General features: G+C 40.2%; 1 protein-coding gene across 1 annotated transcript in view; it reads right to left on the bottom strand.

Moving 5' to 3' along the window:
* The window catches only part of LOC141919277 (amine oxidase [flavin-containing] B-like), a 57311-nt gene that overhangs the window by 22628 nt on the left and 17360 nt on the right, over positions 1 to 17323 (bottom strand). Inside the window, exons 2-3 of the mRNA XM_074814514.1 lie at positions 12888 to 12982; positions 11799 to 11936 (exon numbers count right to left, since the gene is read on the bottom strand). Of these exons, the coding sequence (XP_074670615.1) occupies positions 11799 to 11936; positions 12888 to 12982 (233 nt within the window). The remainder of the gene's footprint in view (positions 1 to 11798; positions 11937 to 12887; positions 12983 to 17323) is intronic.

The raw sequence follows: 17323 nt of genomic DNA, 5'->3' as shown, positions 1-17323 counted from the left end.
ACCAGATGACCTCCAGAGGTCCTGTCCAACCTCAACCATTCTGTGATACTGTTATTCTGCATGTGCAATTTAAGTGTGATACACAGCTGAATTAAGTCAGGTGTGTACAGAATCGATACTGCCTTGCATCTTCAAACTTTATATTGGGCACTTCTGGGCAACAAAACTAAAACCCTGCAGCAGAGTCACTAAGATCAGATCAAAAAAAATGAGATGGAACAGCACTGCTCAACTGAGATGAAAAATTAGCTATTTATTACTGAAAAAAAAGAAACATGTTACATTTTTTTGTCCTAAAGGTTCATAAGAAGACCAAACTGTTAATTGCATTTAGTGGTTTGTTGTTTTTTTCTTTCAAAATCAGACAAAAGCATCTGTGATGAGCTTTATTATACACTAAAATCATAGCTCAGAGGCTTCCTGGAAAAAAAATGGTTTCAGCTAACCTAAAAATCACCAGACCTACAGAAAATGTAGCATTTACTAATAATGACACCTATGGCCATAAATTCCAGAGTGTGATAGTGTGGCCAATACGAATGTCCTAATTACATCATTATATACTTAATAGTTGGATTTTATATATCTGCATCTCGACTACTAGATATTCAGACAGTCTAACTTAATTAAGAGTGGAAGACAACAGCTAATTTGTAGGGCTATTTTATTTACATGGGATTTCCCTGGCTGACTATATGTATGGCAGCATAATAGCTTTAAAAATTCACAAAGAAATACTTATTAGCGTTATGTAGTTACTCATTTTTTCACAATGCATTCTGGACTCCATAAAATAGATAAACAATAAAGGCCATATTGTATGCCACAGTTGATTTTTCAAAATTTATATTAAATGATGCATTTAAGCAGGCATTTCATCAGCATGAATGTCAACCAGTAGAAGTACTAACTTTTAATAGATATCTGATGCAGTGCCACAACAATCCATCATTAAAAAAATATTTACACAGGCTTCAAAAGAAATACTGCATCAAGATTTAATATTTAGAACCAGGTAACAACAACAACACTGTGTCCTCTTGAGAAGAAGTATCCTCAAAATACCACTTACATAAAGAAGTGTCAGACTTGATTTGATTTAGCCTCTTTATTAATAATGTGAAAGGGACAGAGAGCATATTATTCAAATCTGCAGGTGTTTGCAAGCACCCGAAGAGAGAGTAAAAGGGCACAAAGGGATCCTAAAGGACTCACAACTTGGTCAAGAAATAACAAAATAAGATATAACCTTGAAAAATGCTGGCTAAAAACCTTGAGGACTTCTAATTCAAAGAGAGAGATACTTAGAAAGCAGTAAAGCCAAAAATCAAAGGTAAACGTAAGAATAAGAGAAAATCAGTTTACAAAAAACCCTAACAGGCTAGAGAAAGTGAAGAAGAAACTATTTTTTCACCTAGTCTTTGCACGGACACAGGACTCTAATGGAATCCTTGTCAGAAACACCAAGGTAATGAAAGTTGGGAAGAAAGCAAAGCGTAGGAGGAAAGGATTTAATTCTTTCGTATATGGACATATGACAAAGTAGCTGCAAAACAGCTATTTCATTTTGTGGTACTTTTGAGGAGAGATTATGGTTTGTAAAATGCCAAAACATCTAATTTTTAAAAGTTTTCAATCCAAAGTTTTGCCATAGCCAGAGTAGATCTCCAGTCACTTCAGGAGCCAGAGGCACCAAGGTTAAAAACCTAGCATTTCCAATTTAAGAATGGACATTACAGCACAGCACATGTTCACAAATACTCCAGAAAATGCAGCCTTTTTTTTCATTCATCATGGAACAAAAGCGCATTTCTGCAGTTCTCGTGCTTAGCCACAGGAAAATACATTACACTGGAATCAGGAAAATACATCCCTGTAGATGGAGGTGAACTCAATGAGTTTTTTTCCTCAGAAGTGTTTGGCCCTGACATGGACATTTGGGTACTATTATGGAATCTCTTAAAATGAAATTAATTTGAACTGGGGCACACCTTCATACTCTGCTGCCAAAGGGCTATGAAAGAAAAGCAAAAGCACTCAGACTGAGTATTCTTCTGTCCCAGCTAGTAACATCTGAACCATGTTGGTAATTACCTTTTAGCCTTTTTGGGCACATTAAAATTCCGTAACTCCTATGGCAGCAAGAAGTCGGTTTTACCGTGCCTTCTTCTGAACACTGGAGCCACCCTTCGCTAGTGTAAACACCGTGTAGGTATTCCACAAAGACAGAGAATATCAGTTTGGGTTTGAGTACCTAGCATTCCCCAGATTTAGATTTATGAAACATGTATACTGCTGTGCTCAAGAAAACCAGAACAGCATTAGAATGGGTTATTCCATTTATTGATTTTGTTCTGAGCTTCCTGCTCTGCCAGAGGCAATCCTAACTGAGTTATCCCCTCTGAGTTAACTCAAATCTTACAAATTCCCTTTGGTGCTTCCTCATGAGTGCACGGCTAAGAGACATACAAAACATATCTTTGTTTTAGTATTCTTCTGTTTCACTGCATTTGAACTGCTGAAAGGGAAATCTCGGGTATGTCTCTTGTGCAGAAATCGGGGGTGACAAGTCTCATAAAGCACAAGAACAAACTTCAACCTGGAAAAATAGAAACAGTCATCAAAATTAGGGAGTCTCCTGTGAAAGTTACCTTTAAGAGCTCCTATGACACTACCTAAGGCCTGATCCTTATTTCCTACACAGACAAGGAGCTGTCAATCAGATTTTTGTTTGAGAAAAGACTGCAAGTCTGGGCTCTACACAGAAACAAAAATAGCAACACCGAAGAAAGACTACGCATAGTTCTATGTAGTTTCCAACACACTGAAACATTTCAGCTCTACTTCTGATGAATTTGCATTTTTGCAAATACAACCACCTTTTTGATATTTAGGTAAAATTTGCCTATTTCTTTCATATTGCTGGGAATAGCATTCTCCATACCTCCTGGTGCTGTATAATCTCTAAAGAAAAACAAGACACAGATGTAAAATATGCCCCAAGATGCACAAAACATTTCCTTTTCAAATATTTTTATACCTAAATCAGAGCAGTATAAAAACAGCAAGAACAACCACCCCTTCTGATCATCTGACATATTGCAACACAGTACTATAATGCTCAGATGTATTTCTTACCTTTCTTTTGTTAGGGATTAGTGGTATTTAATACAGGCATATATATTTTTTAGAAACTGTTTCACAACGACACTTGTGATACTTTCAAAAGAAGAACATCAGCAGTTGGAGGTCCACCTGTTATTGTGTGGGTCACTTGCTGCTCACAAAGGTTGGTGCTGCAGTATGGGCTAAAGCATACTGAAGAAGCTGAAACTATAGGGAGGAAACTCGCGCAACCCAGCTGTCTCAGGAATAAACAAATAAGGAAATGAGAAATCCAGTGTTTGTCACAAATATTACAATTCCCAATAGATTTTCTCATCCATTTGTTTCACGTCAACCAATGTTTGGCTTAGTTACATCGGACCCATGTAATATAAGTAGTACAGAAATAAACTTTCCATATACACCAGCTCTGTTTCAGGTCAAATAGCTGACATAAAAAATGGGTTATTACAGCAGGAAAAAACACAGCATGGCAACTGAGTATCAGTAGTCCCTTGAGTATCAGTGCCAGCACTTGGGAGGGCATAGGGACCGGATCCCACACACTTTCTCCTGTGAGGGTGAGAGTGAGTGAATGGCTAGCTGAGAATGGACACACTCTGCCAGAAAATACCTTCAGTATCCCAATGCAGAGTGGGATCTCAGGAGGCAAGTCTGCTTTTGCAGGCATATGACAACTTCATGCTCCCCTAAACATTATGCACCCAGGTAGCGCCCAAGTGAGATGCAGTATGGTGAACTGAAGTCCCTGGTGCCAATGATCATTTTTTATAGCACGGTATAAACACCTTATAAATATAGTCACCTTTCACTGGAAGAAACGAGATGGTGTGGTGCATTCCCCGCATCACTGAATGAGCACAGATATTCCCTTAGCTAAATTGTCTAAACCTTAGAGTACCTGATACAAGCTTCACCGAGGTATCACCCTGCATGTTAATTCACAGTTACATAGGTTTATAGACACATGGTGCCCTCTGCTGATTCACAGCACTGGTACATCACACACACCTTGTTCTCTCTACTTAAAATCCTAGTAACATCATTCATATACAGCACAGACACGGTAAGATGAAAAGTTGTGAGAAGGAAAATGAGAAACAGAAAAGCATCACTTCAGGCTGTAACTCTGTACCTGTGCCAGATACTCAGTTTCTCATCTGCTGCCCTGTGGAAAACTATCTTTTTGTTTTGCTTTGGAGGGGGTGGGGGGTGGTGGTGGTGGTGTTCTTTTGGGGTTTTTTTAATCCATGGCATCTAACAATATGTGTCTTTGGGACCATACCTCTTGTGTAATCATAATTCTCAATAAAACATGGCAACTAGCTGGACCAAGCTGAGAGAGGTATACAGGCCTACTGTAACTGTTGAGCTTCACTGAAGTTCCCTTGTTTGAGAAACTGTTCAGGAGCTCATACGTTCAGCTGGTTACTATACTGACAAGTATCCTAAAGGTAAAAAGATATATAGGTTAGAAAATACAAATGCAGCAGAAGATAATGTGGATAACTAATGGTGCAAAGCTACAATATTAAGACACACCAAGTTATAACCCAAATATCCTTCAACATCTAATTTGAGATTATCAGCTGTGGATGCCAGAATGTTTTGTGAAATTTGATCAGCAAAAGTAAGTCCATTGAAAGTGCAGCACAGCCAGACACATTGGCTTGAAACACACATCCTCAAAAGGAAAGGAGCTAATTGGAAACAATTTGGTTTTGCCATGTTGTAGAAATAACATCCATCTTCACTCTTCCACAACAGCAATCATACAATCGCTGGAACACTTGTCTTATCTGCAAAAAGGCAGAATGAGAAAAACAACAACACTGAAGTGATGTAGAAAGGAAAACTGGGGTTCTGCTCTGAATTTAAAAGCAAATATAACTATTTGTTCCAATCAGCTGAGAAAAGAATTAACTAAGACTTCTTCCTACTAGAACAAGATTTTTTGTTTTCGGGCATTAAAAAACACCTTTACAAAAAGCATTCAGGTGTCTTATGAAACATAGATTTATAGGGACTGTGGTTCTAAATACTCTTTGAAACTGGGCCTGTGTGTGGCTTTCAACACCTGAATTAAACCTGCCAACAAAGTGGATAAGATCAATAAGAAAACTTTTCAGTATTTCTAGAATTAGTCTTAAAAAAAAGCCTCCTTCCCCTCCCAAAAACAGATAAAAGGGCAAAACCAAATGAAAGCAAGAGAAAAGAGGAGTTTCATTTGGGAGAAAGCCATCAAATGTGCTCTGCCCACAGATAACATAACCAAGCACATAGGGCACACATACTCTCTCACAACTAAAACACTGTCTTTAAAGTAGAAGACAGCATTGGGGTCACCAATTTTGTTTCTGAGATACTCCAGGTTATTAAATTTCTCACATAAAAAAAAAAAGAAACCTTACATAAAATTTTACAGACATATGAAAACCAGTATGCTCAGCCAGCTGTTCCTCTATGAAATACACATTTCTCTAATTCTGTTTTTCTGTAGACCTCAATCAGCTTCTCAAGGGAAACAATAATCAGTTCTTAAAATCAGATGCAATTGAAGCTTTTCTCAAAGCGGCCAGAATTAAATAAGCTAGGTGGGAGCACAGCTCCTTTTCCTTATCTCCTAGGGAACAGACCCTGGGGGTCTGGAAGGGCTAAGACTGAGGAAGTTTCTTTCCATTCAGATTTAATTAAGAAATGCATACTTTATTTCCAGTTAATTTTTCTTACTACTTTCATCCTCATGCTACCATTAGGTCACAGCTGCCAGTCAATCCTCTTGATCAATAAACATCCCTTGCAAGACCTTGCTTTACAGTCCCCTTTGACAGAGATCACTTTGCTGATTTGCTGTATGTAATCTTACTTCTTTTAGGCTGCTATAATACAAATATTATCTACCTTTCAATTAAAAAGGCCTTCCTTCTTGCAATTACTGCCAGGTGACTGGCATAAAAAAGGCAAGATGCCCTTTTATTTACAGGGCAGGTCCAATGAAACCAAAACAAGACCAGTCTTTCCTCTGCATTTGCAGCATGGAGGATAACCCTTGTGGGAATCTGGAAGATGCTTTCACCAACCTCAGCCTATTCAATCCTCAGACTCATTTTTGAGTGTGATTAATGACACAGCATCTTGTGACAGGAATGCCTGAATCCTCGTATCTAGTTAAGATTTAAAATAACATAGATCTGCATTCCAGTAATGACATGTGAAACTACCAAGGCTCTGTAGAAATTTAAGCATCTTTGCATTTACTTGGCTTCCTTTTCAAGACACCAGATGCCCAGCTTCTTAAAGATTCAGATGTATTCTTCTCAGTTCCCCAAATTCTTCCTTACAAATTGTTATCAAAGAGGGGGAAAACCAAAAGATGTGATACTATTTCTCCTCGCTTAAATTGATGGCAACCAAGAGTCTCACGGGCTTTTCGTTCTCTGACTGCACTGTAATTAAGATATACAAAGAAAAATGAAAGCACTTTTATCTAGTCATTCAAAAATCCATTTAAGCTGTTACGCTCTATACTACAGACTACACCAGGAGATACTGCTCTTAGATTTGCAGAGAAGCAGGTCAAAAGCTTAAATAAATCATATTGCTTAGCTTCAGCACATGTATCACTGATATCACAGAGAAAAACCACTAAATTCTGTAACTTTAGATACAGCAGTCACTTAGCCAGTTGCTAATTAGATCCCAATACAACATGACCATCACATTTTTTATTCATGAACAAGACCACAGCAAACTGCATTTTAATAAGCACAATAGTGCTGAAAATGAATGACACCCAAGAGGGATGTAAAATTTTTTTCTGCAGATCTATTGTAGATCAGTATGTAACCTGATAACATTACTGCAGATTTGTGGTCCTAGTTAAAAGTACTGCGTGTCTAAGATTAAACGTTCACCTTCAGTGATGTGCTGCAGACAGGGTTCACATTAGCATTCCGCCCAGAAATGAAAATTGTATACAGTTGTATGAAAGCGGTGCTAAACTAAAGAGCGCATGACATACATTCAGACACCTCTAGCCAGTGCTGCTGGCAGATGAATGAGTATGAGGAAACTCCATCCTCTTATGGGGAACTTAATTGAGGTAACAAGGTATTGGCAAGTCGCTGTCAAGAACCTGTCTAGCGACTAGGGAGGGGATGCTTCATGTTTCACCCAGCATTTTAACCTGAAAGACCCCCCCTGGCCAAGCGTGCCTTTTGGTGCTAAGGAAACACCTAGAAGGACTTATTTCAATTATAACCACATGAGAAGTGTTTCAGGTGCAACACACCTAAGCCAGCTGTTAGCACTATCCGCAGTCTGCACTGAGACAACACAGAGATTAAAAGGAATAAGTGTTACTACCACTTTCTAGCAAAAATGCTATGATCTGGGAAAATTCCAGGAAGGATTGTGGCATTATCCCAATGAAAGTTTTGGTGGAAAAAACATCTGGAAAAAAATGACAAGGAGCATCAATATTGCAGGGACAAGGGGGGATCTACCACAGAGTAATGAGTATATTTTGAGAAACAAGCTTTGTTGGTCTAAGGTAGCCAGTAAGGAGTCTTGCTGCCAGTCTATGTTGCCAGGTTTTCATGCAAGCTTTTCATCAGCAAAAATGGGATCAGAGGATGTTCAGCTGGCACCACAGCAGAACAAAGAGTAAATCATCCTTACTGTATATGAAGGAATCAAGTTCTAAAAAGATTAATGTGGCAAACCAGACATACAAAGAAATGGCTTTTTACACAGATTTAGTGTAGCAGAGTAAACCAGTTCCACAGTTATCTTACTTAGTAATGAAACCCATGTTACATTTGATAGCATTGATAAATTTGTGTTTTAAAATGCAGGAAGTGTGCATGACTATTGGGACTGCACAGAAGTGAAGTGTAATTTGAATCGATGAAAAAAATATGTTGACAATTGAACCGTCACAACAATTGACATGTTTTTACATTTGAACACTTCTTTCCAGGGTAAAAATTACCTGGACTATATGTACTTTGTCTTGTTTTTCTAAGACAAAAGGTGTCTTTTTGGCAAGGAAAATACCACCAGTCAAAAGTTGCAAATCTACCTATCTAAGGTAGGGTCCTCAATCCTCTCTTGGGCAGCTAAGGAAAAGTTATCTTAAGAAGTGTTTTACATCTGCCTACCAGTCCAATGGAAGGACTGTTAGAAGATGATGACTTCCCAGATAGTTCTGGTTTTGCTTCTTAAATCTGGATTTATGAGCCTAACTTCAGTTATACTATTGAAAAGCAATGGTGTTCAGGCAGCAATTTGCCTACCAAATACTACTTGCAGAGCTATGCTAATTTTCTCACTAAGGCTGATGAACCAGTATTTACACAAGTGAAAAGAACATACTAATCTCCTTTCAAAGACCATGAAAAGGGCTGCTTAATAAGTGGAGGGAAAGAAAAAATATGTAGGGCAAGAAATATAATTTTGAGTTTCTGTGAAGATATCACACACAATATAAGCGCAACCAAAAATAATCTCACAATAGAACCTGACATTAAAAAAGATTAAAGGGGAAAAAAAACCCCACACAACCCAATCAAGTTGGTAAAGCCTAATTAGTAGAGACCCACCCAGAGATCAACAAAATACGTTCTTTGCATTTTGGAGTACAAAGAGGCTGCATATATTACTTGTATTAAAAAGCCTCTAAAAGGAATTTAATTAACTATGAAGGGGTTGATTTCGCCTTTGGGTATACGCAAAAACAGCAGCTGATTTTACAAGATGCACTGTGATGCCTGATTGTGTAGCAAGAGAAGAATTAAAACCTTTAGGTTTCACTGCCTCTCTGGATTCACAGAATTTGTGATCCAGAATTTAATTATATTTGGGCACAGTCACAAAGCTTGGGTCAGCATGTGAATTCAAATTCACATAGGGGCAACAGACCTTTGTATATTTTGGAATCTGCAAGCTATGAGTTGAGAGTACCACTTAGATTTCAGGGAGCACATGAGAGCATTGTCCATTTGCAAGGAAAGCATGGGCAAACCACGTGGCTGAAAATGAGAGACCTGTAAGGAATGTATTACAGATACATGAAATGCAAAAGGCTGAAGATTATTAAACTGATGTGGCCACACAACAATGCATATGTCTACTATATAGTGGTCATGTTCCAATTATTTAACTGTGAGTAATTCTTCAACTCATACTTTTCCACAGTTGTACAAACGTAGAGGCAAGAAGGAAAGAAAATATTTACAATGAATGAAATTAGGAAATTCAAAGGAGGTGCTACTGCCTGTGGAATATCTCCTCTCTCTACCTTATGCTTGGCTACTAGGGAGTCCTGGCACACACCTCTCTCCCTCCTCTCTTCAGAAGCTCTCCTACAGGAAGCAACATTGTGAGCCTGAGCCTACAAACTGTCTGAATCCAACCTGCAGGCTCTTAGCAAGCCTTGGGAGCACCTCAGCCAGCACGTGGGATCTCTCTTATTGGAGACTTCCAACATTTGACAGGGAATGGCCCCAAGTAACCTGACCTAACTATGAGGTAGACACTGCTCCAGGCCCAGGGTGGAGTAGGAACCTCCAAGGGTCCCTTCCAGGGCAGCTTTCTCCATGGCTCTGTGTAAGGCATAGTGCCAATCTCACACATGCCTGCCAGCACTCAGACTGAGCCACTTGCTTGCATCAAATTGCCATGGATGCTCCATCCCCCTGGCATATGTAAGAGGGATAACCTGTCATCTATGAGTATCACTCAGTAGGTCTTAGCACAGGTGTATGAGTGCTGAAGCAAGCCTAGGGCCTCAGCCTTCCTCACAGCTCCCCCAGGCCTGTTCGCCCAGATGCAGGCGTTAACCAAAGTAGCATGCACCCCATATCTCTAGGCTTGGATGGCTCAAACGCCTCCAGGCACAGAGTGGCTTCCCTCATCTCTGGATTTCTGGATATAAGTCATACTAGCGTACAGATTCCCTGGGACTTGTGTCGTAATGCCTTAGTGTCCCAATTCAAGGCCCCTTCTATGCCCAACATACAGACAAAGCCAAGGCATGCCCCTCTCTGCCAGCCTGGGATATGTCCCTGAATACCAGCAAGTCTTATTAGTGCTGGTAGGGAGGAAAGCTGAGAGCCTTGACTCACACCAGCACTGACCACCCTGGGCTAAAAGGTATCCACAGATGACAGTGAAAGGCTATACACAACCTCTGACAACTCGAGCAATCAGACACTTGTGGTCAAGGGAAAGACAGATTGTCCTTGTCAAGAGCCCAAACTTCTACTCTTGTGCCATTCTCTGTTTTCCTCACTCTTAAAGTCTGTTGGAAAACAAAAGGCCATTTCAATCAGCAGAGTAATACCAATATCCCCCCACAAGCTGGTTCCTAAAGATCCTAAAAGGAAATGGGGTCTGGCTTACCAAAGAAGCTGCCATGCTTGACTGACTGCTGACCATAAATCAGGCCCACATGTCAGTTTCAGTTTTGGCTTCGGTGACTCCTGGCAGCATTCTGGAATGTCCCCATGCTAGGACAGCAAGGTTGTCCTGAGAACTGGTCATCCTGACTGGCCATGTCAATTGTCTTCTACCATTAAGTTTTCCTTCATGGCATGACCTCCTATTGCTATTGAGGAGACTCTGAAGGCTAAATAGTATAAACAAGCAGAAAATTTGGCTTTGAGAGTGATGCCAAGGGCACACAAAACAGTGGGGATGGACACATCGGTTCTACTACAGAAGAAGTAATCGTTGACAGTCACCACAGCAAATCACTTTGAGAACACACTTCTTTTTTATAACAATTGAGTGGAAAAAATACTGGAAAACTTGACAGAACACCTTTTCTCTATTGCTGTTTTTAAATCTATGTTTTCTCTAACCTTTGATCAAACACCAACTACTATCTGACAAATATTTTGCCAGTCATTGCACAATGGCTTTTCGTAAGCATATAATGAAACTCAATGTTAATTTCCTCAGGACTAACATAGAAAGTTTCCCTTCTGTGGGAGTGCAACACTACTCTATATCAGGAAAGGAGGAAGGATGCTCTTTTGGAGAAAGCATAGTACAAATACTGAGAATACGTGGGCTTTTTAACAGCTTTGCCATAGCTGTCCTGTTTCAGATCGTGAACAGATCGTTTAGATCTGCCCCCACAAGAATGTTTGACTCCCAGAGGCTTTTGCAATTACTATTACAATGCCTTTTGCTACTCTCCACGTTAGTTTCCCCACTTAACCTCTCACATTTCTTTCAGTCAGGATAATAATGGTCACTGGTTTAGGAAGCCCTTCCTGAGAAACTTTCAGCCTGATAGAAGATATTTCTAGGATTTCTGAAAGGGACTTTCAGACACCTTGGGCAGCGTATATGAGAGCTACCTCTACAAAGTCACAGTTGTATTGTCCATTAACAATGAAGCTTTTTGAGAGCTTTTAACTAAGAGCTCAGACCTGAACCAAGGCATCAGCAAACAGGATGCATCTACACGGTACACAGGTAGATGTGCATGTATATAGTAATTTGTATGAGTTCTTCATTACCAACATATGCATATTTCTCCAAGAAACTCAGATGGTGCCTACTTAAACAGGTATACTCCACTGTAGCATGGATGAAAAACAATGAGAAAGGAGATCACTACAACTTGCCTGTCTACAGCAGCATGCTTGAGGGCATCTTACCTTGACATGGTGTATCAGGTGCTCAACTTCATTCACTTTATATGTCTCTATTCCTAACTCTTTAGATAACCGCAGGAGACGATTTTGTGTTGGCCCCACATAAGCTCCTCCAAGGTCCACATATTTAACTTGCTTATTCTAGTTTATCACACATAACAGGGAAAAAAAAAAAAAAAGGATTAAAAAAAGATAAGCCCTTTGTAAATCCTTTGTACATAGCACACAAGTTAAAAGAGCAATCCAGAGAAATTCTTTAAATTAAACACTCCCAGAGCATTTTGGCCAAGATTCCTCTCCCCATGGAAAACTTCAATTCTTTGGTAGAGTTCTGGTGCAGCGATTATCGAGAATCTCAGATAAGGATTTCATAACCAGCTTAGCTGGCCTGTTGTTACATTACAGCCTTAACAAACATGAGAGGAAAGAGCCTGATGCAGCGAGAGAAGGACAGAGTCACATCTGTGCGGTTTTTGCTCAGTCAGGCATCTTGCCAGTGACTAGTTCAAAACAGACTGTACTAGAAAGTAGCACAGCTAAGATTTTCTAATGAGCAAGGGGGAGGTGGTCTTCCAGGTCAAGGTAGGGCAGAAGGTAAAGGAGTGAAGAGAGACATGCTGGTTCTAGTTTCCAGCCAACCCTGCCATTCCTCTAGCCTACATCACTCCTCACAGGGCCTGTTTTGGTGCAGCTCAAGGGTCTTCACGGCATCAGCCTTACAGGTGTTTTTTCACAGAGATTTCTCCAGTGTCTCTCCCTGGGGAAATTATTTTGAAACAGCTAATCATGTTCTCCTTCCCAGAGGAAAGGACTGATGACTCCAGAGCATGCAGATCACATGGAAATATTTTGTCCCTACCATCATGCCAGTCTTTTCCCTATTCTTACTGGTACAATATCAGGAAATTGCCCACCTGCTAGTGCTCTAGAAATTTTCCCTCAAGTAGGTTCTCTAGCAGGAAAGATAAATAAATACATTTATGTACACTATTCATATATATGTATGTACACTAAACATAAATATACACTTACACATATATGTGTATAATTATACATACATATACGTAGTATAAATGGTTTGGAGATAATTACCCTTACAGTGAAAGTTCTTCCACCAACCCTGTCATTGGCTTCCAGCAACACCACATTCAAGCCTGACTCAGTCAGCAGTTTGGCTGCCGAGAGACCTAAAAGATAAAAAGAAAAACAATTAAAGAATACTTCTACATATGCACCCCATGGCTTTGGTGACTTGACATGTAAACACTCACATAGCACTCCATCCACATCCTGAACTTCTCATTCAAACACTTTGCCAGAGGGGTGAGGTGGAATTAAAACAAACCAGTAGTCATGAAATGGAACTGAAGCCATATATTAAAACAGTTTGCGGTCAAATTTTACATACGCTGAGCACCTTTTGCACCACATGCTCAGCTCTTCTGATGCATAAGCTAGCACTTGTTATGATAGTCAGCCAGCCAGGCAGAGAACTTGGGGAGGACAGCTTTCTGTTTTCTAACATCAGCACATCATCTTTTATAACCCCAACAAAAAAGGAAGTAGTGAAGTTTTATTAGAACCGCCGTAAATTGCAAAAGTTTTCCTGAAGCTTGTTGTATATGTCTGCCTTCCAGCTCTGAATATTTTGAAGTACATTAGCAAATTTTCCACACGGTCAGGTCACAGGTTTCTTCTCCTGAAGAACACATGGTCTGACTCAGAAGAGACACAATGTGCGTTTGTGTGTGGCAGCAATAAGAAAAAAAATGGGTAAGTCTACACAAAAAAAGTGTTTAATTCCTCATCCATTTTCTTCATACACTTTTATTTCCATATTGCAATTCTTGAAGCTGAGACACCAAGGGAGGGAACAACGGGAATACAGGAGGGAACACCTCATTTTAGTTCTGATACCATAAATCCTCATAAATGCAGAGGAAAATATTAGCGTCAGGCCTGGCAGCAAGTGTGTCAAGCGCTATGGGAATGAAGGAAATTAGAAAGGGTGCACAACATGGAGGGAATACAACCTCTCAACTTCTTAAGATCATCTCTGCCTTTTACTTCAGCACACAAACTCAGATTTGTATAAACTGAGATTCTGACTTTGGCCACATGTGGAATGACAAGCGTTATATTCTAAAGGGTTGTGTCATCCTCTTGAACCAAGAGGATGCGTTGAATAAAGTTCAGTACAGGCAGGCTAGAAGCCACACTCATACATCATAATTTAGCCATTCTTTTTGGCTCTCTGCCTTGTCACCATCAGAAGGCAATTAGTTTCCTCTCTGTGTCCCAGTACACGTAGTTTTTGAGGAGGAGTTGTCCAAGCAGTTTGTTCCAAGCATAAGGCAGTCATGGAAGAAATGGCAAAAGTGCTGGCAGGAGAAACAGATGGCCAAAGCTAGCATGGCTCAATGAAATGACAATGAAGAAAATATAGCAGCCCTGGATAGAGAAAGGATATTAATGAGCGTTACTAAAGGTGCTACAGAACATCCTGATTGTCAACTAGCAACTTGGGAGTGGGAGAACCAGGTCCTGTTCCCAGCACTGCAATGAACCTACTGCACTGTGTTGATTAAATCACTTAAGGTCTTTGTTTCCCCACCTGTAAAAAAAGAGACAATGGTGTAGACCCATCCGTCTAACGGATTTGACATTTTCTGAAGAAAGGCAGCAGATATTTCCATTAAAAGATCACACTGTTCTGCTTTTATTTCTAGCTTCATTGGCTTATTTATCTTGGGTTTTCACATAAATGTTAGTGAGAAAACCAGTAATGACACTGATAAAGGTCTTGCCATACTTCCTCATTGAGGAAATTATATTGCAAAAACATCTGGCTGCATCAGTGGCCTTGACTACACTCACAAATATTTGAAGATACTGAGGAAGAACAAGATACTGAAAACAGTCATGGTATGCAACCATGGCCCACCCCTTCAAACAGCCTGCAAAAAGAGATTGGCCTCTAAAGGAAAAATAGGCAACAAAACTCCTAAATAAATATAGTTTACCAGTTAAAGAAAAAAAAGTTGCTCTTCAAAAAAGACAAATATTTCATCAGTTGGAAGAGGATCAATAGTAGTTATTAATAATTTACAGAATGAATACATATTCTGAAGGCTGTTGTCACTGGAGGTTTCTGTTGGCTTATCATGCTAACAGGTATTGACTAAACAATTAATAATATTCAGTTACCAACACTGATTAAGGAATATGAGATTTGACTTTCTTTATTAAAATCTAATGAATAAACATTTCAGTACAGCTGGGAACAAAGGCAGTTTATTCCCAAGAGCTGAATAGACAGAGAAGCTTGTGAAAGGATAGCTCTCCAGGCTCAACAGAAACGCAGCCAATGCACAGTGGTCAGCCCAGATACCATCTCCTTGTTTTCTTACGCACCTTTCATTGGCCCTATTCCATCTACCTATTATTTACTCCCTATTGTTTATTTTGAGGCAGGTGCCACCTTTTTTTTCCATACATTCACAGATGTATCTGTTAGAGATGAGTAATAGTTTACGCTTCACTGATGCAAATACAAAAAACCAAACCAGTGTTGAGGGAAGGATTGGGATCATTACTATCTCACTGCCCATGGTGGTGCAACCCTCCCCTCCCTTAGGCCGCTCGGTGCTTAGTGAAATTTTGTCCCCCCTTGGGTCACATGCCAACCCAAGAAGAATAGGGAAAGGTAGGGAACCAGAGCATAAAGGCACTCCTTAATGCTCCTCATTCCTACCTCCCCTGTTGCTTGGGAACAGATCATGTGTCCACTCAAATGGCTTGGTAAAGACCAGAGCGTTAAGGTGCCTCCTTAGTCCACCTGGTTCCAGTCCCCTCCTCTCCTACCGTTAGAGAACCATGACAAAGGCAAGGGATGAGAGTGTTAAGGCACTCCCTTAGCCCACCTGGTTTCTGCCCCCCTCTCTAAATGCTCAAAGAACAATAGGAACAGACTATCAATACCTCCTGACAGCCTAGTACCTCTGTACTTGGGTTGTGGCCCAAAGAGGCTGATACCAGAACTCCAAAACCTAGCAAGTTCTGGGCCTGTGCAACCGGTAGGAAGTACCAGAATATTCCATCATCCAAGTTGGGCTGAAATGGAAAAGTACCTGACAAAAGTCAATTATCTCAGACCCTATAAATAGTGATTCTAAGCGAGACCCTTTGAGCTCTCCTGGATCGCAGTGGGCTGTGACCAGCATCTCCCCTGAGCTGGGATGCCTCTCAGGCTCAGACATCTCAAAGTTTGAAGATTGTCTGCCCATAAAGCCGATGGAAGGCCAGGGTGAAGTCATCTTCTTCTCGACACTCGCTTATTGCCAATTGAGAATACCAATGCACTGTGAGTATTTGCTCCAAACTCGAGAAGAAGGAAATTTTAACTATAGGCTAGCACCTTCCATCTACTTCTTTACTTATCTATGTGCTTAAATATGCACAATTGCGTTTATGAGTGTGGATGTCTATACATTTCACTGGATATCCAAATACTTCCACACAACTCTGTGTGTGTGTATATGTTTTGAGTATTTATATATATATACACATATATATTTTTTGATTTAGAATATCCAGTAGTAAGTTAGTGTGAATCTTGTCATTCTCAAATCTGTAATCAAGTCACTATTTTATTCATAATATATTTTACTGAATCACTTTGTTAATCTTTAAATCAGTCAACCATTAAGTGCTACTAAAATTTAACTTTTGATCTACCTCACACCATGAATAAATCTTAAATTGTTATTAAATCATAACTGTGTGAGATACTTTCATCCGTGACACTGCTTCATGCCCATCCTCCAGCACATCAGATCTCTGTAGGAGGAGCGATGTGTCCCTGGGGCTTGACTCTATAGTGGAAGTTGCAGTCTACAGGGTTCCCAAACTAAGCAACACCTTGCCACTTACTTCTTTGCAAGGGCTGGTGGTCCAGCCCCTTCTCTCACCTACATGATGGCTCTGTTCTGGTCCAAAGTTTGCTGAAGAAATTATGCAGATAACTGCTGACAAAGGCAAGGAACACAGCCAACCTCTAGCTCCTCCTCTCCCTCATCACAAACACACAACTGGGGAAAAAGGTGGAAGAAGAGAAGGCAGAGGCTCAGGAGAGTCAGATGGCACAGCGAAGGAGTAGACTAGGTCTCATAGCATGCACAGTACAGGGTAAGGCAAGACTGCTGTCACAGATACCACATTACAGTGCCATATTGACAGGTGGGAATGTTGCTATTTTTGGTATCTCACACATTTGGAATCACAGTACTGCCACATCACCCCACACCTGATCCCTGGAGCTGGACCTAAGACCCCAAATGGACTCTTGGACTGTTACTATATTAACAGCGCGAAGACTAGATGCTGCAGAGAGAGAGCCCCAAGCAAAAGTGACACACGGACAGGTGGGGCTCCAGGAACAGCAGCAAAAACATATTAAGATGGAAATGAATACTAGCACATGAATATTGGGTCAGAAGGTCGAGGTTTGCTTTTCAGAAACTAAAACT

Source organism: Strix aluco, chromosome 2 (genome assembly GCF_031877795.1).
Source record: "Strix aluco isolate bStrAlu1 chromosome 2, bStrAlu1.hap1, whole genome shotgun sequence".
Classification (NCBI taxonomy): Eukaryota; Metazoa; Chordata; class Aves; order Strigiformes; family Strigidae; genus Strix; species Strix aluco.
This window is presented reverse-complemented; position numbering and strand designations above follow the sequence as displayed.